Raw genomic sequence first — 26,071 nt, 5'->3', positions numbered from 1 at the left:
AGATGTTACTGCTAATAATCCTCTGGCTTTCTCTATGCTCACTGACACATTTTTTTGTTCATATATTTTTAAAAAGCAAAACAACAACAAAAATTTTCCTTAAATAACAATAAGCTATCATATTGTCCCCATCTACAACAATACCAAATGCACAGAAGCTTATTTGTGTGCCATTATTTATATGACTATACTTAATGTGATTAACCAAAAGAACAGACCTTCACTCTGTCTGTATGAACCCTCGCCCAAAGGTGTTGGATGCCACCCCACCCCCCAACCCTCTTTCTAAGTGTCCTCATGATCATCCTATAAAAAGACTCTTTGGCTGGGACAGTTAGTAGAATGAAGGACAGTTTTGTGCTCCACTAATCAAAGAAGGTATGTCTGATATACACACATAACATACACATACATACACATTGGTATGTTTGATAAGGAGGAGGGGTGGGACATAAAGAACTGGGCAATGATTACAAAGGTTTAGCTACAAGTACAAACCAAAGATGATGCTAGTAATTGTACCCACCCTCACACTCCAGAGTCCAGATAATGTCACTGGCCCTCCGCAACATGGCCTCAAGTCCCGATCTTCTCCTGCTCAGATACTGTGCTGCTTGCTGCAGTGAAATGGTCCGATCAGAAACAAAGCACCTCTCCAAAAAGAAAAGGAAAGAGTTAATTTTTTTTTCTTTATAAAGGGCTTTGTTTCCAGTAAGACTATTTCACTGCAGTGAGCTACGTTAACATTGAGGCTACTAAATGGTCATGTAGACAGGGCTGGGATCTAACTTCTGAAGCACTCAACATGATACTGATGTTACAAAGACAGAATGTGGTGAGAATGATTACTTCTACTTGATACAGTACAGAAAGCTGAGTAATCAGCAACAAAAGGAATGGATATCCTATAGATTTTAGCTACAGCTATTCCCCATACAGCCTAATGTTGATTATTCAAACTATTCTAACGTAATGAATAATTTGTTACCTCAACACTATCGTTGATTAAAGGCACAGGATCATCTTGATTTATTTTACAATTCTGCAGCTCTTTTATGAGGATTTCATCCTGTAAATCATCTTCCCTGCCTAAGGTGACCAGCTTCTCTTCCTGAGTGTCCATACTGGTGGCTCGGAGTGCAGCAGACAATACTTCTACTTGTGCTAGCGTGCAAAAAAAAGAAAACAACGAATTTGAGCAAAAAAATTATCTTGCCCCAAAAGAAAATGTGTAAATTTAGTCATATTTTACTTGATATTTGTACTTTCAATGTTAACGGTCAAACAGAAGCTGAAAATTTTCTATTCTGATAATTCAATTATTAGTCCCTCAAAATAAAAGTAAATACAAACTAATATGTCTTCACGGGACAGATTAAAAGTTTAACTACTACTAAACATTATTGTGTGTTAGTATAAACAGACAAATGCTACAAAATTGTAGGAGGAGTCTTTGGTGTATTAAAGAAGCAATTCAGTAAAAGTTAACTGTTTTGGTAGCATATGAATCAAATGTAACCAACAAGGCTTACTTACTAAGCCATTTTAGCAGAAGAGCAGTCACACAAATCCTGCCAATATAAAACAATGGTAATTACATAGATTCTTGATAGGAGTTATAAACATTCATTCATTTAACATTTAAACATTCCTTATCTTGGGGCAGCTAGGTGGCGCAGTGGATAGAGCACCAGCCCTGAAGTCAGGAGGACCTGAGTTCAAATCTGACCTCAGACACATAACACTTACTAGCTGTGTGACCCTGGGCGAGTCACTTAACCCCATTGCCTAGCCCCCCCCCCCAAAAACCAAACCAAAACAAAACAAAAACATTCCTTATCTCATCCAAGTTAACTTCTGAAATTGCTTTATCCTTTTTCTTCTTGATTTGTGACAAAAGAGAAACCAGTAAGTACTTCCTGTACCTGTAATATAATGTCTTTCTTATATAGCCATTATTTTTTTTTTAAATTGGGGTTAAGTGCACTTGCCCAGGGTCACACAGCTATTAAGTGTCAAGTGCCTGACGTCGGATTTGAACTCAGGTCCTCCTGACTCCAGGGCTGGTGTCCTATCTACAGCACCACCTAGCTGCCCTATAGCCATTGTCTATAATCTGTAAGGGGTATAAAAAATGAAGATAGTATCCCAAAAGGGAGTAAATGTTCAGGGAGCAATCTTTAACATTTGGGGGGGGGGGGAGAGAAGAAGGGTTGGAGGAAATCCACTAGAATGCCTCAAATATTAAAAGAAAAATTTAGGAAAATTTTTTCATACTACAGAATTTAAAGAAAGGCAAAGTAACTGTTCTGGCACCTTTACTGTAGGAATATGGAGAAGTTATAATTTGTTAACAAGCACACTAAGGTTTCACCTACAACATAGTGATATCTTTTTCTTTTTTTTAAACCAGCACTTGATGCCAGTTCTCAATTCTGAATTGAACATTTCCTGGATTTTGCCAGTTCTAAGATGGAAACAGCATTTGTGAGGAACAGAATGGATTGACAACAAGACTCTACCAAATCTGGAGGTTAAGTCTTAATTTGCCTAATCTGTACTGACAATATAGAGATAGATGGCAATGGGGAGAAATGGTTGAAATCTGTTAGTCATATATCTTAGATTCCCTGAAGCTATAGGTTATAATTATAACGAACAATTCCTTTTTCCTAGTCTCTTACTCAAAAATCCAAATTTAGCAGGTGTAGAGTGACTATTAAGTATCTTTTAAAATAGAACCGGCACAATGAACTATAGAAATATTGTTCCTCCAGAAATCCAGAGAAACTCTTATATCAAGAACTTCTAATCTAAAGGGTATATCTAATTCTGGACAGCCTTGACTCAAGACGTTGCTATTTTGTGTTCTCAAACTAAGTGCCAATTTTTTAATATAGGGACTCTCTAAGTCTTAATAGACACAGAAGACACTTTGAATCTTATTTCTGAGAAAAATGATGCAGAGAATTATATAGCAGCTTTTCCATGCTACTATAAAAATACCCAATACAGTGTCTGAATGAATATTTTCAGTTAATTTCCAAATTTCATTGCTTAAATATGTTAAAAAAAAAAACAAAACCCAACCCCAAACCTGTAACTCTACAACAGGATAGAGATAAGGGCATTCAATGGGTGCCTTTTTTAAGATGCACATCTGCCATTCTATTCTGCAGAATAGATGTATCAGTTTTGTGTACTTAAAATGAAGGTATGTTTGCAAAAACCAAATACATGCTCCATCTTACACTGCATAAAACATGATAAATGATACAAAAATAGCACTGGCTAATTTAACTAACAAAGTCGGAGGTGACATTTAAGAATCCCACAACATTTTTGACAAGTAAATCATTCTTAGAGTCTTGTGCTACAGTATATATTTGAGTCCTAGTCAGCAAGATTTACGTTCACATCATGCCTTTGGTAGTTGACAGCTATGTAACCCCGTGCAAGTCACTGAGCCTCCAAGTGTCTCAGGAAGTTCTCTGGGACTTATCTGTTCTTATAGATGGGTGGCCATCTGAATTGGCAGAGTTCTTTATTATGACAAACATCTATATCTATGCTACATATTTGCATAGATAATTCTTAAAATTCAAGACTATTTAGATGCCTGAGATATTTCTCCATTAATCATTTTCTCTTTAATTCAGTTATTTTTTTCCCTGAATTTTAATAAAGTACTTTGAGAAGAAAATAGACAATGATGACAGCTGACACTGATTAAGAATACTGAAGGGTTGTAAAATACATTACTGAATATGAATCAACCAACCAACTTTTAACAAGCAATTAGATTACTACAGGAACTATTATTCCTATTTCAAAGATAAGAAAACTGAAGCTCAGAGTAGTTAAGTGACTTGCTTATGGTCAAACTGCTAACTCAAGGAGGCAGACTTCAAACCCAAGTCTTTTTGTCTCCAAGTCTAATGTTCTATGAAGTATTCCACACGGTCCATAACAGAGATGTTTAGGGTAAAGTTAAATGTCACAACATACAGAGTTTTTGTTTTTGTTTTTTTGGCTAGGCAATAGAGTTAAGTGACTTGCCCAGGGTCACACAGCTATTAAGTGTCAAGTGCCTGAGGCCTAACTTGAACTCAGGTCTTCCTGACTCCACAGCCTGTGCTCTATCACTGGGCCACCTAGCTGCTTCACCATGTATACATTTTAAAAATGATTAAATTTAATGTTCCAAACATTTTTGGGAAAGACGTTGTGATCAGCCACACTTCCTTTGGAGGAATATTAGTAGCATAGCAATTTTTTTTTCCTAGCTTAATCTATGACCTTTTTCTTTTCTCCTGGGTGAATTTACCCATATTGCAATATAGGAAGTGTCAAGGTGTTACCTTTTTAATGGAAGTGAAGTGAATGTTTTACAAAATGTGGCAACTACTTTCCCTAAAGTATTGGTCAACAGCTGTGCAAAAACTGTAGTAGTTCACCTTGAACCTTGATTCCTTGAAGGTATGTAGTAAATGTCCACAAAGGACCATCATTTATCAGTTTCATTCAATTATTTTCTAGAAAACTAGAACCAGTGAAAATGAGCTGACTTGAGCAAAATACCCCGAAACTTTAATTCTTGGGGAAGAAGATGAAGAGAAAGTACATACCCTATCTTCAAATGAGAAAATGTATGTAAAGTACCTTTTGAATTACAGAATCTTTGTACTTATAGAAACAGCTATTACTAAAATCTTTACTTGTTGCTGAAAGCTAAGTTATCCTATCTTAGTTTCCAGTATTGATGATAAATGAGGGAAAAATAAATTCAGAGAAATTTGTGACAATCTTACTTGGTATTCACACTTTTTTTGTACCAAAAATTATAATACTCCCTATTCTTCATCAGATTAAGGGAAACTCAAGTTTCATTCACTCATCCATCCCACAAGCATTGTGCCAAGGAACTGGGAATACTGATACAAAAATGAAACAGTCACTGACCTCAAGGAATTTATATACTATCTGACAAAAGGCAGCAAAAGGAACAGCTAAACAGGTTTACACAGATAATCAATATAAAGTAATTCCCAGGGATGAGGGCATTAGGAACTGGGAGATCAGGATAGGTATACATTCTAGGTATGGGAAGTGGGGGAGGGCAGAGAAAGACTGTGCAAAGGCACACATCCGGGACAGGGAATGTAATATATGAACAGTAAGCTTGCCAATTTGGCTAGGATACAGTGTATGGGGGAAAGGGAATGGAGGGGTGTAGAAAATAATGTATAATCAACCTAGAATAATAGGCAACAGGCTAGAGTGACTGTGATGGGCTTTAAAACAGAGGAATTTCTATTTTTATCTTTGAGTCAGTTAGAGGAGCCCCTTAAACTTCTTTCTTGAGTAGTCGGTGTTTTAAGACTATCAATTTAGCTGGTAGGTGGAAGACCGGATTGTTAAGGAGAGTCTGAATTACAGAGAGGCCAATTAGGAGATTGCTGCACTTGTCCTGAACTAGGGTGGTAGTCCTTTTAAAGTGAGAAATGGGGAGAGATAAGAGCTGTTATGAAGGAGGTAGAATCAATACGCCTTGGCAACTGACTGGATATGAAAAGTAAAAAGAATGGGGCTGAGAACCTGAGTAAATGAAAGGATGATTTCAATAGAAATGGAAGTTAGGAAGGGAAGGGATTTGGGGATAAATAACAGCATATAGAAAAGTGAATTGTTTTGGAAATGTTGAATTTAAGATGCCTATAAAACAATGCTGTTTTTTGTAAATGTTGAGAAAAACTAATACCTAAAGTGTTACTAGCTACAGGATTAAACAAGATGAGCTCTGAGGTTCCTTCCAGCTGAAAGGCCTAAACTCCCAAGACTGATTATTCCTCACTTGCTATCTCATCATGAAAGTTAAATATTTAACAAGGAGGTAACTTGTATGTTAGGGTGGTTGGCCAGGCAAGAATTCTGTATTCTTCTTCATAATTTATTTTGTCTAGATGTCTGAAAAACATTGCTGAAATGTGGAATTTCAAATAAAAATGTTAGAAAGTACAGGCACTTCTGGATACAGTAATTTATGGAATAAGAACTATTCTATCTGCTGGGGAAAAACTGCAAACATCCACTGTTGACTCCTTTATCAATGAGGAATCACAGCAACCTGCCCTTTTTCCACCTTATTTATATTTTTTATGAACCTTTGGGATCACCAAAGATTAAGCAAAGAGGAATCTTTTCCCATGTGAGAAATTATTATTAATAACCAATATCTATGGGAAATTCAGAGCTCTCCCCTTTTTTCAAAGTACTGATTTTTAAAAAGTTCAGTCTTCTTCAGGACTTTTCTGATAATGAGATTGCATTATTCTCTTTTGGTCCAAACCTTAGAAGGAATTCAATCTAAAGCAGGGAAGCCCACTGTGTTCTACTCAAGCTTGGGTGGAGACAGATCTTTTCGTCTAGACAGCCCAAGGCTGGAGTGGCAGGAATAGAGAGAGAATTTCTCTGTCCAAAGGTCACTCTCAGCCCCTCATTGAACACCTAAGAGTATATAAACTGTGCGCCCGCCACCAAGACTGTCTTTGGTCTGAGAAAGATTGCCAAATGACCATCTTTTTATTAATAACCTGCTGTCCTTATTAATAAAATGATTATGTTACCCAGAAACTGTCTCTCAAATCTTTTTAATCAGCATACTCATTGAAATTTTTAGATGAAATTTTATGTCCTCTTTGTATGTCTGGTTTCCTAGTATGCACATACTATTTGCTTTAAGCTTCATGGCATAGACTACTGTTAAAAACTGCTATTTGCCCCATATTTGAAGAAACAAATGAACCTGATTTTAAGATTCATGGTATAGTGGAAAGAGCACTGGTTTTAGAATTATAATACCTGAATTCATTGCTCAGCTTTGACACTTAGCTGTATGATCCCAATCAGTTCACTTAAACTCTGTAGGCTTCAATTTCTTCTATAAAATGAGCATATTAATATTTGCACTACCTGTCTCTCAGAACTATTGTGAGAACATTTTTAAAAGCTATTTTCTGTGGATCTGTTCTTTTTTAATTTCACTGGAGCAGGAAATTCCTATAATTTCCTTGACATAAGCAACTACTGATGAGGAAATTCTACCAATGTAGATCGATCAGCATCTGCTCTGCAACTTACTCTTCAAAAGGTACCTAAGGCATTGATAGGTCCGGTAATTTGTTTATGGTCCTGTAGCCATTCTATGTCAGAGGAATTTTATAGGGGAGGTTTGTTTTTTAAATGAAACGAACAACTACATTTCAAATCATGCTGTTTGTTTTTTTTATAGCTGAATATCCTATATTTTTAATTTTTTAGACTGCTTTATATTTTGGATAATATTTTTACTCACATGAACCTTATTTTTTAAAGCATTTAGAGTCTCATAAAAGAAAAAAAAAAAAGGGTTTCAAATCAGAAAAACTGGCTGGGTTTCAATGCCAATTCCTTTCTCTTTGTAATCTTGGATAAATCACTAAACCTCTTTGGGTTTCAAGTCTCCTAATATATAAAATGAGGGGGCTGGATGAGATGATCTCTAAGTTCCCTTTTAGCACCTGAAGTTTTTATGATTTTGATTTCCATATTTATTATGTTTCTCAATTTTATGTAGAAATAGGAAGGCTGGATAGTCTTTATTATTATTTTTTTTTATTTTTAGGCAGTTGGGGTTAAGTGATTTGCCCAGGGTCACACAGCTAGTAAGAGTCAAGTGTTTGGTCTAAGGCTGGATATGAATTCAGGTCCTCCTGACTCCAAGGACAGTGCTCTATCCAATGCGCCACCTAGTTGCCCCTTGGATAGTCTTTACAGGTTTAATAAGTTGCCTGGTTCTACAAAACTTTGTGCATGTTGTAAAAAACAGGATCAAAAACCTTTACCTTAAAAATAGTTGTTTCTTAAGGACAGTTAGGTGGCGCAGAGGATAGAGCACCAGCCCTGAAGTCAGGAGGACCTGAGTTCAAATCCGAACTCAGACCAAACATTTGACACTTACTAGCTGTGTGACCCTGGGCAAGTCACTTAACCCCAACTGCCTTAAAAAAGCCAAAAAACACAAAATAACTGCTTCTCAAGTGTCAACCCAAGATATAATTTTAAATGTCTAATTTCTTTCTACTTCTGAGCTCCTTAATTTATTTTTGTCTCATTGGGGTGGGATTTCAAGGGGAGACAGATTAAGGGACTTGCCCAGGGTCATATACCTATAAGCGTCTGAGTTCATATTTGAACTCAGGTCTTCCTGACTCCAGGTCCAGCACTCTATCCACTGTGCCACCTAGCTGTCCTATATTGACTGTATTACCCTGGGCATGTCACTTATTCTTGTCTGCCTCAGTTTTCTCAACTGTAAAATTGGAATAAAAATAGCACCTACCTCTCAGAATTCTTGTGAGGTTAAAATGAGATAATATTTGTAGTATTTTTAGCACAGTGCTTAGCACATAGTAGACGCTAAATAAATGCTCATTTCCTTCCTTCCCTTCTGGAAACATATCCATGTCTCCCTCATCCTTAAAAAATCCTCATTTGATCCTATAACTGTAGCTCTTCTCCCTTTTTCAGCCAACATAGTTGAGAAAGTTAGCTACACTAGGTACTTCCCCTCCTCTCTTTTCTAAACATAACTCAACTGAAACTGCTCTCTCTAGTTATCAATGATCTCTTAATTACTAACACTAATGACTTTATCTCAATGCTCATCCTTACTGAATTTTCTTCAGCACATGACACTACAGATTACACTTCACCTCTTGGATACTCTCTTCTGTTTCTCCTCCTACCTTTCTAACCTTTCCTCAGTCTCTTCTGCTGGATATCATACTCACTAATTGTAAGCATCAACCCTGACAGTCCCTCAAGGTTCTATCCAGGGCTGTCTTCTTTTTTTGATCTTGTCAGCTCCCATGGGTTCAAGTATCATCTCTACGTGGATGAATTCCAGATCTATTTATCTAGCCCCAGTCTCCCTCCTGAGCTGGAGCCTTTTGGACATCTTGAAAAGGATGTCCTGTAGGTACCTCAAACTCAGCATGTCCAAAAACAGAACTCACATTTTCCTCAAATCTCCAAACTCCCCTCTTGCAGTCAAAAGCACTACAATTCTTCCTAGTCCCAGGCTTTACAAACTTAGTGTCATATTTTTTGACTTCTTACTCTATTATCATTAGATATATCCAACCTATTGCCAAATTTTATTGTTTGTGCTTGCATGACATATCTTGAACATTATCCTTTTCTCTCTACTCACACAACCACCACCCCTAGATTAAGTCCTCATGGCTTCTCAACCTTCAGGGGAACTGGCCAACTGCAGTGCGTTGGCACCTGAGCTAAAAATGTTTGTTTACATTTCTAAACACAAAAAAGCTTCAATTAAAAATGTAAAAACCATTCTTAGCTTGCCAGTGGCACAAAAACAAGTAGCATCCAATCCCTATAGTTTGCTGACCTCCTGTCCTAGACCATTGGTCTTCTTACCTTAAGTGTCCACTCAATCCCTCCTTTACTCAGGGGCCAATGATTTTCCTCAATTGCAAGTCTAACCATAACCCTCCTATATACTCCAGTGTCTTCCCCATTACCTCTAAGGATCCAATATTCCAATATTCAATATTTACATCCTCTGGAATGTAAAACTTTCTAATCTGACCCATTCTTACATTTTCAGTTTTCTTATGCTTAACACTACCACCACCACCTGTCAATGACTCTGCTACACAGACCTATTTGTTGTTTCTTATTTAACACTTTGTCTCAGTGCCTTTGCAATGCTGGCTTCCTTCCTGATCCCTCTACTGCTAGTGTCTTCCCTTCTGAGATTACTTCCCACCTACTCTACATATATCTTTTATAAGTATCTAGTTATTTATAGACGGTCTTCCCCATTAGAATGTGAATTCCTTGGGGGTAGGCACAGTGATTTTGCTTTTAGTTGTATACCTCCATGTCTTAAGCTTACTTCCTGGCACAAAGCAAGCACTTAATAATTGTTTAATGACTGACTGACAGGCTAGAGGAGTGTGGAAAAATAGAGTATATGAAACTTGGAGGGTTAAACACAATGCACTCACCCAGTGATCATGTTATTGTAAAGAACCAGGTAACCAACAGCTCCTTGGCTTGACTAGAGAGGAGACAGGGGTAGATGAGCATACCTGATCACATACTTAAAGGGTTTCTCCCCTGTTCACCATTTCCAATATGCCCATATCTTGTAGGACTTTGTTGCCTGGTTAGGTATGGCTGAGGTGGAGGACATTTTGAGTGCTTTGGAGCTTAGCTACAGAGTATTCTTTCACAGCTAAGTACTAGTTAAAGAAGTAAGAACTGGTAAAGACTACATGCAGGGACCTGTGCTTTACAAAGAAAACACATCTTGTAGGTGGGTGCTCAGATAGTGGATATCCGGTTACCCTATTATACAGGAGGTACATCTGGAGAGAGAAATTCAAGCCCAAAATTAGAACAGGCAGCATGGTACAATGGAAAGAACGTTGGAATTGGAGGATAGTGGTTTGAATCCCACCTCTGCTACTCATTACCAGTGTGATCTTGGGCAAAACAATTCAGTTTCCTCATCTGTAATATGATCTCTAAGAGTCCCTCTAGATTGAAATCTTATAATCCCTTTCCAGTTGTTGGCTTACCAAGCTATAAAGTCTCAACCTTTCAGAAGTGTCCTTTAAGAGCAGCCTATCCTTCCCTCTTATTGTGCTAGTCGCTCTCCTCTGATTCCATCAGCTGAACAGAGTATTCCCAATACATTTATTTAGGAATAATAATAATATTGATAAAAAGTATGAGTACAGACAAAAATAATTTGTTTGTTTAAAATATCATTCCTAAGCAGGCCCAATATTTTGTTGGTTGAACCATGTACAGTGTGGGACCTGGTAGTTAGGAAGACCTGAAAATGGATCAAATTTGGCCTTTATTTCCCTTTATGGCATGGAGTAGAAGATAAGGTACTATACAAAGGTTAAAAGCAGGAAAGTCTACATATTTTAGGTTTCCTTGGCTGGTGTAAAAATTATAGTAAATGTGTATCTTTCTTGACCCCAATGACACTAATCAGAGGCCCCTGGATGCCTATGTGGAAGCAACATGGAAGCTTTCTGATTCTGCAAATCCCCTCGTGTTGTATGGACTACACGAACATACACACACACACACGCACAGAGTCTCAATTGTCTATATCATAAAGACCAAACGATAGACCGATCAATTAAATTGAGACCACAGCCCTCTTTGTGTAAGATGAACTGGTACTTGGTGAAAAAAATTTGGTGAATACTTCTTGTGTCATTTAAATGTAAAAATCTGCTAATACTTTCCTTAACAATGTAGCTTCTTATTATGAATGATATATTCCTGTACTTGTGTATTCTAGTTTGTGTACATATCATGACTTATCTAAACTTTCTCCCTTAGGATCACCCAGTACAGTGCTTTTGAACAAAGTAGGTCCTACCAAACACAGGGTGAGTAGAAATGAATTGCTCAGTCCTGCATCGAAGGAGGTATTTTAATTGGCAGGGCTTCCAGAGGGCTGCCCAAAGCATTAGTGAAGTTTCCAATTTGCTTTACAAGGTTTGAAAGAAGAATCTGTATTTGCATCTATCCTCTATAACTTCTCTCTTCTTCATTTATGGTTTCATTTTCTTCCTCACCTGGTTGTTGTTTCTAATATCAACTAAGGAAAGACATGTCATGACAAGAACATCCCATTGTGGACCTCATGGGACATTTCTGAATTTTTTTTTCACTAAAATGATATCACTGCTACTAGGAAAGGGAGGATTTAATGATTAGAACTAAATTATTCTTTTACTACAGCTCTGGAGCAACATTTCTTTGGAAAGCAGATACCATGACAGAAAATACTTCCCAATTAGAATTCCAACTACATCTGTATGGAGGGTAGGGAGGAGTGTAGTGGTAAAGAGAAATCTTGAACAAGAAATACTTTTTCAATGTTTCAATTGGGTTCCTTGGTAAGTGATCATCACCAGTTCAGTACAGTACATGGATGACATGAAAAACCTTCTTTGAAGCAATATTTGTCAACTGTATAGTCAGCCAAGGAGATGGTCTATGTCTTAAAATGTTTCCATCTGAATAAGGCAGAAATTATTTGAGGCAAAAATGGCTGCATGTATATACCAGCTTCACAAAGACAGAGAAGAAAAAGTATTCGTGAGTTACAAGTGACTTAAAGCTCATTTAAAACCAGCAGTTAAAACAAAACAATCTGCAAAGGACATAGCCTCAACTTCTGATAATTCTAATTCAGCAACCTCTACTACCCACCAGCACCAAAATATAATGTTTTTACTTGGAATGACTGTTTTTTGTCAAGTTTCAATCAGTTCCATATTCAATACAACCTTATTCATTCTTCCACAGAATATTTCTGAATTTGAAAAGGAAAGTGATAATAGGTCTCAATTTAATAGGTGTTTAAACTTTAAAAGCTTTATGACTTTAAGCAAGCTGAATAATGGGAAAAGAAAACATTGTTCTCAGAGTAGGTTATCAGAGAAAGTGAAAGATAGCCCCTCAAAATGACAAGCTGAAATTGCAGCAGGAAGAACTTAAGTAAAATACATGCAGAACATAAAGATTATTAAGTATATTACACCAAGGAAGATTGTGGAATCTCCATTTCTTACAGAAAAATCTTTCTAAAATGTATTGGTATGGGATGTTATTGGTTTAAATAATTATGTTAAGCACTTTCCTAAGGTTGAACCTAGGTATAAATCCAACTTGATGGAAGTGAATGATTTTTTTTTTTTGATAAATTGCTCGAGGTTTTTGTTTAAATGTTTTTATTAAAAAAAAAAATTAGGGGCAGCTAGGTGGTACATAACAGAACATAGGCTTGGAGTCAGGAGGACCTGAGTTCAAATCTGACCTCAGATACTTGACACCAGCTATATGACCCTGGCAAGTCACTTAACCCCAATTGCCTCATCAAAAAACAAAAAAACAAACAAAAAATTAAAGACCTCCATGGCACAACTTCTTCCCAGCACAATTAGATTTTCAGTTAGATCAATTACAACAATACAATTACAACAAAGAAATTTTTTTTCTGACCTCACTGAAAAAGAGGGTGAGGGGGCACACTTCAAACAAGGTTAAAAAATATGCTTTTAGAAAACCTTTAGAAGGAATTGCCAACAGAACTTAAACATACTGGCATCCAATTTCCTGGTGCAGGGAGTAAGGAGAAATGTGCTCCAATACAAGGTGTAGAGAGGTCATTACTCTGCAAACCCTTGCCCACCTGCCCACCCATCCCAGCCTCTTGTTTTTTTAAACTCTTTTTCTTCTTTCCAGATTCATGAATGTGCAGTGACTCTAAAGTAGCGTTTTTTCCCTATTTATTTTTTTTTGGAAAAAAAAAAAAAGGCCATGGGTGACATTCCTTCCAGGCTTGTTTCAATTCCTTGTAAGGCTGATACCTGGTAGAACCTCCAGCTGATTGTAGCTGCCCTCATCAACCCCAGCCACAACTACATTTTCTGAACTAGGAAATGACTATCGACAATTCTCCCTCCCCTTTTGAAAAAGAGAAGAGTTCTTCAGAAAGAGTCCTGTTTAAATCACAATTCAGTGCAAAACCTAATCACGAGTTGCGTCCCTGCCACAATGGTTGATGCCCTCTGTTCCTGCACAAAGTCAATATGGTAGGTTTCACATCATTTTATGGGTCTAAACAGGTAAAAGTATAATCAAATATTTACTCCAAGTGGCCATGGGGAATAGAAGTACATTGATGTGCATTAAGAATTTATCCCCTTCAGCTCTCCCTTGGCTTCACATAGTGAGATAAAAAGGAGGCCATGATTTTCAGCTCCAGTACTCACTACTTACTACCACTACTATACCTCAGTACAACATTCACTGAAACAAAAATGAGTTATAAAGTTAGACAAGTTTATTAAATAGAACAACCCAAGCAACTGCTTACACATGACACTCAAGAGAGACTTGTGGAACCAGTGAAGGTCAGGAAAAATAGACTTTAGGCTTGAGGAAGGATTGGCAAAGAATTCCTGACCCTGAAAAAAAAACTTCTGCAATGGGATAATGGGAGAATATCCACAGCCAATGCTTTGTCATTGTGCTTAAAAAACTAGGCTTCTCCAAATGTGCATCCAATAAAGTTTGGTAGCTAGGTTATAGTAGACAGTGTACACACACACATACACACACACACCACGCTTTTCTCATCCCAAATGCTGGAGTTTCATGGCTAAGGATCCTAATTCCCCAACATTTTGGCTTGATGTTTCCAGAAGGTTTTTCTGCACTGCCCAGTATCACTGAAAGTGGGTGAGAGAATGGAAGAGGTTGCTTCCCTCAATCCATAAAGTGCTGGCCACAGGCACCTTCAGTGTAAAGAGACACACCCATCCAGCAAGATCTAGGTCTTTTTGTTAGGATTTTATTTAAATTTTTTAATCTATATAAACTAACATTATTGGTCTTTTTTTGTTTTTCTTTTCTTCCTTCATTTAAGAATTAAGGCTGTATTCCATAAAGAAAGTTAAATAAAGTATTTTCTTTCTCAATTTTTGAATAATTTGAGAGAGAATGATTTATGTAATAAGGGTATGAACTGTTCCTTAAGAACTTGAAAAAATCATACCGTATAACCAAACTGGACAAGTTTCTGGGTTTGTTTATTTTTTCGGAAGGGAAGGGGGTAGTTCCTTTACAGCTAGTTCAATTTCTTTGTGACTGGATTATTTCAGGTCTTTATTTGATATTGTTAATTTGGACATTTTGTATTTTTGTGGAATATTCTATATTTCTTTTGAATTTTCAGTTTTGCTGGCAGACACTTTATAGTAGGTTCTGATCACTCTTTTCATTTCTGTTGTAAATTTAACTGTTGATTTTTAAGTTTAATGGGATTTCCTTTTAAAAATCAAGTTGGCTAAAGATTTATTTTCTTATTCTCTTAAAACTGGCTTTTAGATTTCTGAGTTCTACAATCTTGTTTTCCAATTCATCCACTTCTTAAATTTTCAGAATTTCCTCTTGTGTACTTATATTGGGCTATTTAGTTTTTTAATATTTTAAAAATTGCATATTCACTTTATTAATCCTTAGTTAAATTTTACTTATAATTTGTTCTTAGAGATAATTTTTCCTCTGAATATCAACTAAGATGCATCCTAGAAACTGGGAAGCATATTCTAGGAACAATTGTTTGTTTCACAGCTTCCTGATGAGAGTTAGCAGGACTTAAGAAATACTCTGTAAATGAAAACAAAGTAAGTACAACAATATTTAATGTTTTTCAAGTGCAAATTTTGAAAATGTGTGCTGTGTAATTTGGAGGGATTCTAATAAAGTGACAATAATAAAGAGATTCATTCTTCTGCTAGGCATTTACTCCTAGTAAAAGTCAATGATAACAACAAAAGCCCTACATACACCAAAATATTTGGAGCAGCACCTTTTATAGTAGCAAAGATCTGGAAACAAAGCCCACACCTATCACGTGGGGAATGGCTGAACAAGTTGTGGCACATGAATGTAGTGGAATATGACTGTGCTGAAAGAAATGGTATGTATGAATACTAAGGACAGGCATGGGAAGAGTCACATGACCTGAGGCAAAATGAAATATGCAGAAGCAAAGAAAGAGTGACCACAATGATTACAGCACGTAAATCGAGAGAACAGCACTAGAACCACTAAAACAGAATGCTGAGCAATTATTATGACCAAGCCTGGCCCTAAAGAGAGATTAAAAAGGGGGGGAGGATGCGGGTTTGAAACACCATGGATAATGTCAGACTCTTTCTACATTCTGGTTAATTTGCTATTTCCCCCTTTTTTTCTTGTTATACAAGATGGCTCTCTGGGAGGGGAAAAGGGTTCAGGGACACTGGGAAAAGTACAGGATGTAAAGGCAAAAAGAAATAAACTAAAAATCTTATTTTTAAAAGTCTGATGCATTTACCATTAAAATATGGGAGCTGATTAAGATAAAAACCAGGTGTCACATCTTTCACTGAAAGTCTTCAAGCTTCATAATTACTTCTTAGATGTACTGGAAAAAAGGTTCTATTCTAGATATATGGTTCTATTCTAGATATATGGTTTGAACTAGATGGTTCCTGAGATTTCTCTGAAATTCTACGATAAGGTCTCTTTCTGATGAATTCTGAACTGGTCTATTATGTGACTATGCCAAGCACCTATGATTGTTGTGCCAATCACAACCTCTCTGCGACTTTTGTACTAAGTTTACAGGGGTTGCCTCAAACGTAAAGCTCGAGTGACTCGTCTAGGAGTCACCCAGCTAGTGAAAGAGGTGAGTGCTGAACTTAGGTCTTCCTGCCTCCAAGCCCAGAACTCTATCCCTCTTTGCCATAGTGACTCTAAACTGGTATCATGTGGAAACTGCCAAAACAACGGGAGATTTTTTTGCTATGATTTAAAGTGATCTCTTCTAACTTTTACAGACAAGTTTCTCGAATCACCTATAAAACTTCAAAGCTGGAAGAGACCTCAGCAGTCATCTAGTCCAACTCAATCCCCACTATTATAACTAAGGAGAACATACAACCTCTGCCTTAAGACTTCCGATAAACAGAAAACCATTACCTCCTATGACAATCCATTCTACTTTTTGACACTTCTCATTGTTAAGAAATTTTTCCTTCCATTAAGCCTAAATGCCTCTTTGCAATTCACATCCATTGCTTATGATTCTGTCTCCTAGGATCAAAAAGAACAAGTCTAACCTGTCTTCCTCAATGCCTCAAATATTTTCAGACATCCATCAAGCCTCCCAAGTTCTCTTTTTTCCAAGCTAAATATGCCCAGTTCTTTCAACTAATCCAAATATAGCAGAGACTCAAGGCTCTTCCCCATCCTAAATACTTTCCAGCTTATCAATGTCCTTCCCTAAATTAGGCTGCTCAGAACTGAATACTCTGGATGGAGTCTGACAAGAGCACTGAGGAATTACCTTTCCCTTATTCCTGAATGTCTCTCTCTCTTACTGTACTCCAAAACTGCACTGGCTTTTTTTCTCACTGCCACATTACACTAATATTTATAATACTCCACTGACCTGCCAGTTGAGCAACCGTGTCAAAAAAAAAGAAGTAAATTTAGTTATGGCGTGATCTGCCCTTGATGCTATGTTGGTTCTTTGTTACTCTTGCTTCCTTTTTTAAGATATTCACTAACCATCTTTTTTATGATTCATTAAAGATTTTGTCAAGGAATTGAAGAAGCAAAGTCAAGAACAATGACTTTTAGTATGCAGATTCTATTTGCATTTCTATTTTCTAAGATCAAGACTACATTTGTTCTTCTCCAGTCCAATGATACATTTTTTCCCATTTTCCATGATCTTTCAAATACCACCGACAGTAGCACAGCAATCACATCCACCGATTTTTTCAGTACTTGGGGATATAATTCGTGTGCAGCAAATGCCCTAAATCATTCAAGGTCATTGAAGTGTTAACTTTAACTATCTCCTTACTTATTTTGATTATCAATTCCCTGTTAGGCATTTTTGTTCTGCCATTTCTAGTACAAAGGTCATTTTCCTTGGCAGAAAAAACAAAAACATAATAAGAATTAAGCAGGTCTACCTTCTTTCGGGTCAATTATCAGTGTCCCATCCATCCCAGGCAGCAGTCCTTTCTTTGATCCTTCCTTTTCCCCCAAAATAGCTAAAAAACAAACAACATTTTTGTTGTCCTTAGTTTTCCTCAAAATCCTCGGTTCTGTTCCCGACATTATTACAGGGGCAGCTAGGTGGTGCAGTGAATAGAATGCTAGGAATATGGAAGACCTAAATTCAAAATTTGAACTCAGACCATGGTGTGGCACCTTATCTGTAAAATGGAGATAATAATAGTACCTAACTCCCAGGGTTGCTGTGAGGATCAAATGAGATAATATTTGTAAAGTGCTTAGCACATTGTCTGACACTTACTAAGTGGTATATAAATATTAGCTGTTTTTATTTTTATTCCTACCACACTTCCATACATCTGTTACCTGCTCATGCTTCCATCTTCTGTACATATTATTTAGAAATTTAAGCTCTTTGGTGACATTCACATTAACTACTTCATAAAATTCCTATTTTTATTTCTAGCTTGAATTATTTGCCTTAGTGTTTTCAGAATTTCATTCATTAGAGTTTCCCACCATCCCACCTAGACTAATCTGCCAAACCTTTCTTTAAGGCAAGAAGCTATTATATTCGCTCCACTTCTGGCAGAAAGTACTACCTACTGATGCCTGAATAACTGAAATATACCATCACTTACTGTATTATGCCATTCTATCATGCTGGTGACATTCTCTAAACTTTTGATTCTTTTTCCTTCCTCTCCAGGTGGTCTGTAATACATTCTGATGACAAAATTGCTTCTGTTTGTTTTCACTCAAATGCACTCCACTATGTTTTCCTCTTCTGGTTCCTGGGTTTCTTTAGATTCCAGTCATGGGTTTCATCTAAACCACAGGATGTCTCAGTGGTAATGATGAGTCAAAATTTGCCTCTTTGTATCACTAGTTCCTCTTGCTTGTGCATTTGCATATATACATTTGAGGTTTTTTTTCCCCCCTCATGAACTGGATTTCGTGCTAGTCTTCTCTCAATGGTAACTAGCTGGATGGATATACACATATCTGAAAGCTCTTTTGATTAGATATGCAAGTGATCAGGCAAACACAATTTTACTATCTATACTAAATGCCTGTACTTCCTCACTTTCCATTTATTTCTTAACACCTTATAATCAGGCTTTCAACCTCACCATTAAACTGAAAATACTCTCTTCAAGGTTATCAACAACCTTTTTTTACTGCTCAAACCAATGATCCTTCCACACCCTTTGAAACTGGAGACTACCCTCATTTCCCATCCCTTCTTCCTGGATAGTCTTTTTCCTACCCCGGCATCCATGAGATTAATTACTCTCTCAAGGTTCTTTATCTATCTGCCTGATTATTCCCTAGCTGGACCATCATCCATCTCCCACCCTAAAATGATGACTCTGTTTCAAGGTTCTGTCCTGGCTCATCTTCTCTCTCTATACTCTCTACTTTGGCAATCTTATCCACTCCCATTGGTTCAAATATGTCATCTCTCTGAATATGACTCCTAAATCTATATATCCAACTCTAATCTTCCACCAGAACTCTGGTCCTATATTGTTAACTCCCTACTAGTCATCTCCACCTAGATATCTAATCTCAAGCTTACCACGTCCAAAACAGAAATTATCCAACCCCCATAAACCTAACCTTCACTAAAAGTCAGTCAATGAACAAGCATTCATTACAATGCCCACTATTGCCAGATATTATACAAGGTACTGAGGATACAAATACAGAGCCCTCTGCCCTTAAAGTACTTACTTTCTACTGGGGAAATAACATGTTAATAACACATTCACAGTTAAGTAAATACTGGATACTTACAAAGCATACATTCTGCAATCTTGCAAAAGCAAACTGGTTTTAGACATTTTGGTTTTGTTACTTCTAGTATAAATTGGGGAGGAGCAGTGTATAGATCTATAATTTCCTCTTGAGCTGGAAGGAGAAACTACAGAAATGAGGGAAAGCCTGTACAAAGGCAAAAAGATAGGAAATAGAATTTTCCCTATGAGGAATAGCAAGTGACTCAGTTTGGCTGGACTGTTAAGTTCCTAATCTATTTTTGTTGTGGTGGTAGAGGTGTCATTTCAGTTGTCTGACTCTGTGACCCCATTTGGGGTTTTTTCTGCAAATATACTGGAGTGGTTTGTCATTTCCTTCTCATTTTACAGATGAGGAAACTGAGGCCAACATGGTTAAGTGACTTGCCCAGGGTCACACAGCTGGTATGTGTCTGAGACCAGATTTGAACTCGGAAAGAGTCCTCTTGACTATAGGCCTGATGCTCCATCTACTACGCCACCTGTGTAATCAGCCTGGAAAGAGTGGTTGTAAGCTGACCGAGAGATGCTTTAAATGCCAGAGGAATTTACAATTTATCATAAAGACAACGTGGAGTTAACTGAAATCTTTTGAGCAGAGGAATAACACAGTGGTGATGAAAGCCTGGAACATGGTGGTTGTGGCACTGAGTAAGAGAGAAGTGGACCATTGGGAGAGATATTGCAGAGGTGGAATTGACAAGACTTGATGGCTAATCAAATAAGGATAACACCCAAGCTATGAACTAGAGGTATGTTTACACCCAGAACAAAAATAAGAAAGCGGTGAGGGCTGGGTGTGGCTGAGAAAGAAACTGAATTCTATTTTAGATATGCTGGTTTTGAGATGCTGATGGGATACTGAAGTGGAAATGTCTAGCAGTCAGCTGGAGACTGGGATTAGAGGGCTGCACGTGCAGATTGAGGAGTCATTTGCAAAGATGACAGCTAAATCCATGGGAGGTCACCTGGAGAGTGTTGTTGTTCAATCATGTCCAACTTTCCATGACTCTATTTGGGATTTTCTTCGCAGAGATAATGGAGTGGTATGCCTTTTCCTTCTCCAGCTCATTTTATACATGATGAAACTGAGGCAAATAGGATTAGGTGACTTGCCCAGGGTCACACTGCTAGTAAATTGTCTGAGGCCAGATTTTAACTCAGGAAGAGGCGTCTTCCTGACTGCAGTCCCAGAGCTCTATCCAAATGTCACAAAAACTCATAGGAGAGAGAGTAATAAGCCATATTGCAATCTGTTTAGAAGTGAGTAGGTGAAAAAGTGAGGGGTTAGTTTTTTTATATGTTTGTTTGTGAAAGGGACAAAAGATACAGGATAACATCTTGAAGGAATAGTAGGGTCAAGAGGAAGTTTTTTTAATGATGGTCAAGATTTGGGCATGTATAAAGGTTGTGGAAAAGGAACCAATAAAAAATGAGAGGTTGAAAATTAGGCAAAGAGGGAATATTTCAAGAGGAAAATTCTTAGAAGAGATAGGATGAGATACAATTAAAGGCAAAAATATTTAGGTGGGGAGGATGGTACTGATAATGAAAAGAGTAAGCCCATATTCTAAGTCTGAAGCAAATAAGGAGAAATTTATAGGATGATGCTGAGGTAATACAATGTGTAGAACTGGGGATGAAAGGGAACTCTTGAAAGATCTCAATTTTTTGAATGACATATGAAGCAAAGGTGTTTTACTGAGAGGGAGGGAAGTGGTGAGGTGTCTGGAATAGTCTTCCAGCTTCCCTATATCTATTAAGAGCATCATGGAGGCCATCTCCAGTCCTCCTGATTTCCATCTCGCCACTGGACCTAGATGGCTCCAGAAGATAGAGTATGGCTAATGACTTTGCACAGCCATCCCGCACTTAAATCCAATTCACTTGCAAGTCATGGCATCAACTTCCTGATGCCATGGTCCTCTTCGAGAACGAAGGACCAACAACTGCAAGAGCACCATCCTCCCAGTCACACATATTTGTAATCTCCAAGTCATCCTTGCCTCTTCATACCCTGCCCATGTCTTATCAGTTGCTGAGGCTTGTTGGTTCTACCTTCATATCTCCTGTCCCATTCACCTTTCACCTAGAACAATTGGTCACCCTGCTTTCACAGCCTCTCCCCTCTTCTATCCATCCTCCACACAACTGCCAAAATAATCTTTCCTAAGGTATAGGTCTGACCACGTCACTCCTCTGCTCAAAAATCTTCAGTGGCTTTATGTTAAAACACAAAGTGCTCAGACTGGCATTTAAAGGCCTTCCTTCTCTGAACCATTCCTATGTTTCTGTTGTTATTGTTACTGTTTTTCGGTTGTTTCAGTGGCTTCATGACCCCATTTGGGGTTTCCTTGGCAAAGACACTGGAGTGGTTTGCCATTTCCTTCTCCAGCTTATTTTACAGATGAGGAAACTGAGGTAAACAGGGCTAAATGACTTGCCCAGGGTCCCACAGCTAGTTCTTCCTGACCTATGTTTCTAGACTTCTTATATCCGCTCCCTCTCCCCCATGTTCTGAGTGGTTTACTAGTTGTTCCCTGAAGTGGAGAGTCAATTTCCCATTTGTGTTCCTTTGCACAAGTTGTCACCAATGCCTAGAAAATATTTCCTCTTTGCCTCTACCTCTTAGAATCCTAATCTGCCTTCAAGGCTTATATGAGGTACTACCTTCTATAGGAAAATACCTTTCCTGATCCTCTAATTGGTAATGCTATCTGTATCTTCTAATTGCCTCATATTTACATCTATGGACATGTTATAACCCTACAGAAGAACTCAGACTCCTTGCAGTCAGGTATTATTTTTCATTTTGGTCTTTGAACCCACTTAGCACGGTACCTCATACAGAGCAGGAAGCTTGGTAAAACGTAAAGATCCAGAAAACTAAATGATTCTCCTATAAAAAGGAAATTCAGTGATCCTCTTGGAACACTGTTTATGAGAATTTTCAGGAAAGGAGCTGATTGCAGCTTCACTGGCCCTTCTTTCATCAAAAGAAAGACTGAATCATTTTAATTTTTAGAACAATGAAACCTAAAACAAAATGGAAAAATTCATGCAAGCATGAGGATTTGGAGTTTCTTAGACACATAACATTCTATTTATTGCTGCTAGGAAAATTTCAGAGGTACTTCACATGAGTACCAAAAAATATACTATGAAGATAATGCATATAAATAGTAAGTTAGCCCTCACTAAAAATAATTCCTGAAAATTTGATTTTTGTAATATTTAGAAAAAAACTACTTTTGATTCATTAATTTGATCAAAGCAATTTTCTTCCCCAAATGAAGATGAACTGTTTTCAAAGGAAAATAAAAAATTCAGAAAATAGTAGTCAAAACAAGCATTTTAAGAAAGGAGATAAAAGTGCTTAACATAGTATACTTGTAATACCTTTAACATCAGGATCATCAATATGGGGCTCAAGGTTTTCTATCATTTCTTCAAGTTCCTTTCGCGTAGCCATGGTAATATTTGGAGAATCTGGTATAGTAACTTCTGGTGCTCCTTCTGGACTCTCTGGATCTAATGTTTTCTCAGTATCTTGTTCAAGCTCAAGCTCAAGATCTAGGTCTATTTCAGGTAGAGGAGTCCTCCAGAAATGGAAGGAGTTATATAATTCCTGGTCTGTGAGAGATGATTCTGGAGAACTTATGTCCATTTCTGGTAGCAACGTTGTATTTAAATTGCCAGAACTTTGCTCAAGTTCATCTACTGCTTCCTGAAGAATATGGAGAGATACTGAAGACAAAGTAGAATGTAAAGACCTATCCAGGTAAATATGAGATTCACTCAAGGATTTCCTACATGTTTTAGTATGATCTTCCAGGTTATTTTCAAGTCTTAAGCTGGATTTACAAAGACAGACATCCAAAGGAATATCCTCTGTCCTGAACTGTACATTCTCTGAGAATCTGTCTCCATCCCTGATTGTTTCACTGCAGAAAACATGAAAACATAAGAACAAACATTAATTTCTCATGAATGATACTAGAATCAACCCATTACTGAAAATTTGGTAAATGGCATGGTTTTGCCTTGCCACTCAGAATGATTCTGCATAATTTTCTGTAAGACGTGCACTCACATAATGTAAATTAATTTTAATATTAGCTTAAGTCAAATACAATAGAAGGTAAATCTATTTCTTATTCTTCATGCAAATACTCTGCTCCAAGGGCATGAATAAGAGCTGATAATTATTAGGAATTATTATAATAAAAAAGTTTCCTGGTAACATATCTCCATTGGTTTCAAAGTATTCTCACATCGGATCATACATTTTTAGATGGAAGGGAACCTAAGGAATATTTAGTCTAAATTTAGAGGTTAAATTACTTGCCTATAGTCATAAAAGCTAGAATATGAAACCAGGCCCTCTCCTTTCAAACCCAGTACTCTTTGCAATACATGACACTCCTCCTCACATGACACTTAAAAATCCCAGTAAAACTGTGAAATAGGCAGTGTGTATCAAGTAGTAATACCATTTTATAGATAAAGATTTTTTTAAAACTGAGGCTCAGAGAAATTAAAGTGATTTGTTCAAGGTCAATAGGTTAAGGTATTGGTGACAAGACTAACTCAATCCAGTATTCTCTTTACTAAAGTGCTTTTTTATTATATACTAAAAGCCTACTGTGTATACTCTAAGAATAAAAGCTCCCATTTATAACATGTTTATATAAAACTTTTATAAAGCTCCTTAGTCACAACAAAATTGAATAAAATACAAGTTCAGGCTGGAACCAAACCACCTCAACAACTTCTTTCTTTTTTTTTTCCTTTTTCTTTTTTTTTGGTGAGACAAATGGGGTTAAGTGACTTCCCTAGGATCACACAGCTACTGTCAAGGCTGGATTTGAACTCAGATCCTCCTGACTCTAGGACTGGTGCTCTATCCACTGTGCCATCCAGCTGCCCCAACAATTTCAACCTAATTGCCACAAAACAATGTTCTGAATACCAACATTCTCCTGATATTACTGTATAAGGTGCCCCAGAAGTCTTAGTGCAGTTTTAAGCTGTTAAAACTTAATTTAACAATCCTAAATAATGGTACATACACTATATAGGATCCACAATGAATCAAAACTGCAGGTGATAAAAAAAAGCAATGGAAAGATGCACAGAGGTGTAAGTCAGTTGCAGCATTTTACACCAGTGAATATTCCTTAACAAGAGGTGGTATAAAAGACATCATTAAGGACAGGACACATGAATGGAAAAAGAGCTAGCTGATAACTCAACAAAAATTAAAAATAACAGATGTACAGCCCACATATTATTTTTATATCCATAATATATTCAAAAGAGAAAAAAAAATCCTGCAGTATATTGGATACATACTATAAAATGGACAAAAACTGTAGGATGAGAAAGCATGGAAGGGTTATGATCTGTATCAGTGGATACAGAATTCAAATTGATGAGTTTATGTATTGTAAAAATGTTACAAGATCTGAAACACAAATATTATCCACATTTCATAGAGGAAAATATTGAGAGACAGGTTAAGTTACTTACCCAGGGTCACAAAGACCTAGAAAGATCTGAGTCAGGTCTCAGAAACTCAGTTCTTTTGAGCTTTTTTTTTTTTTTAAAGACTAGGGTCTGATGCTTGACTCTCAACTAACCAGGCACCAAAATTTGCTAGATGCATATTAACTGGGCCATATAACTATAGGCAAGTCACTTATCCATACTAAGTTTCTCTTGGATTTACCACCTACCTCACCTGGTAGCTGTAAAGAAAATGTTTAGAAACTAAACAGTGCTCTACGCATGAAATAATGCTAAGATTTTTGTGGATAATTTTTAATCCAGGTAAGGCCAAAAGATAACAGAAGAATGCCCAGATTTTTTTCTCTTAAATGCGCAGAGTAATGTAAAAGAAGTTAGAGTAGAAGTTATGAGAATACGTGACAGCAGACTTAACTGTTTCCTCCCTCATGCACGCGAAAGGACACCTTATCAGCAGAGTAATGGAATACCTATCAATCAACAAGTATTTATTTTACACACCTGCCCTGGGTCAAGCATTGTGCTAGGTACTAGGGATACAAATATAAAGGACAGGCATATGTCCCACCCTCAAGGAGCTTACTTTCTTTGGGGGGGGAGTGGCGCCACATGTTCAGAGGTGAAAAAATACACAATCCATATAAGATAAATGCGAAGTCATTTGAAAAAGGCAGTAATAACTGAAGAGAACATTAAGGAAGAGACAAGAGCTGATCTGGGGTTCCAAGTGGGAAAGGTGAGGAAATGGGAGACAGCCTACGAAAGCACAAAGGTAAGATATGGAGTGCGGTATATGTGGAATGAAAAAAGGTCACAATGGTTGGAACACAAAGTGCCTGATACATAGGGCAGTGTGCAACTAGCCTGGGAAGACAGACTGAAATCAGACTACGAAAAGCTTTAAATGCTAAACAGAGAAGTTTGTATTATATCTTAGAGGCATTGGGAAGTCACTCAAGTTTCTTGGGGCGTGAAAGAATCAAACCCATACCTATGGGTTATAAGTATGGTAGCTGTGTGGCCAGGCAAGGGGAGAGAATGAATGCAAGGACAGC

The 26,071-nt window shown here is 37.3% G+C and overlaps 1 protein-coding gene across 4 annotated transcripts in view; it reads right to left on the bottom strand.

The window, feature by feature from the left end:
- Positions 1 to 26,071, bottom strand: part of LOC114054122 (serine/threonine-protein phosphatase 4 regulatory subunit 1-like) — a 79,218-nt gene that overhangs the window by 11,220 nt on the left and 41,927 nt on the right. For 3 of the 4 annotated variants that reach the window (XM_027877258.1, XM_027877256.1, XM_027877254.1), the window contains 3 exons: positions 22,887 to 23,431; positions 17,643 to 17,723; positions 989 to 1,164 (listed from right to left, as the gene is read on the bottom strand). In XM_027877258.1, the coding sequence (XP_027733059.1) occupies positions 989 to 1,164; positions 17,643 to 17,723; positions 22,887 to 23,431 (802 nt within the window). The remainder of the gene's footprint in view (positions 1 to 988; positions 1,165 to 17,642; positions 17,724 to 22,886; positions 23,432 to 26,071) is intronic. The other variant, XM_027877257.1, reaches the window with a different exon arrangement.

Source organism: Vombatus ursinus, unplaced genomic scaffold (assembly GCF_900497805.2).
Source record: "Vombatus ursinus unplaced genomic scaffold, bare-nosed wombat genome assembly UNPS02014812.1, whole genome shotgun sequence".
Classification (NCBI taxonomy): domain Eukaryota; kingdom Metazoa; phylum Chordata; class Mammalia; order Diprotodontia; family Vombatidae; genus Vombatus; species Vombatus ursinus.
This window is presented reverse-complemented; position numbering and strand designations above follow the sequence as displayed.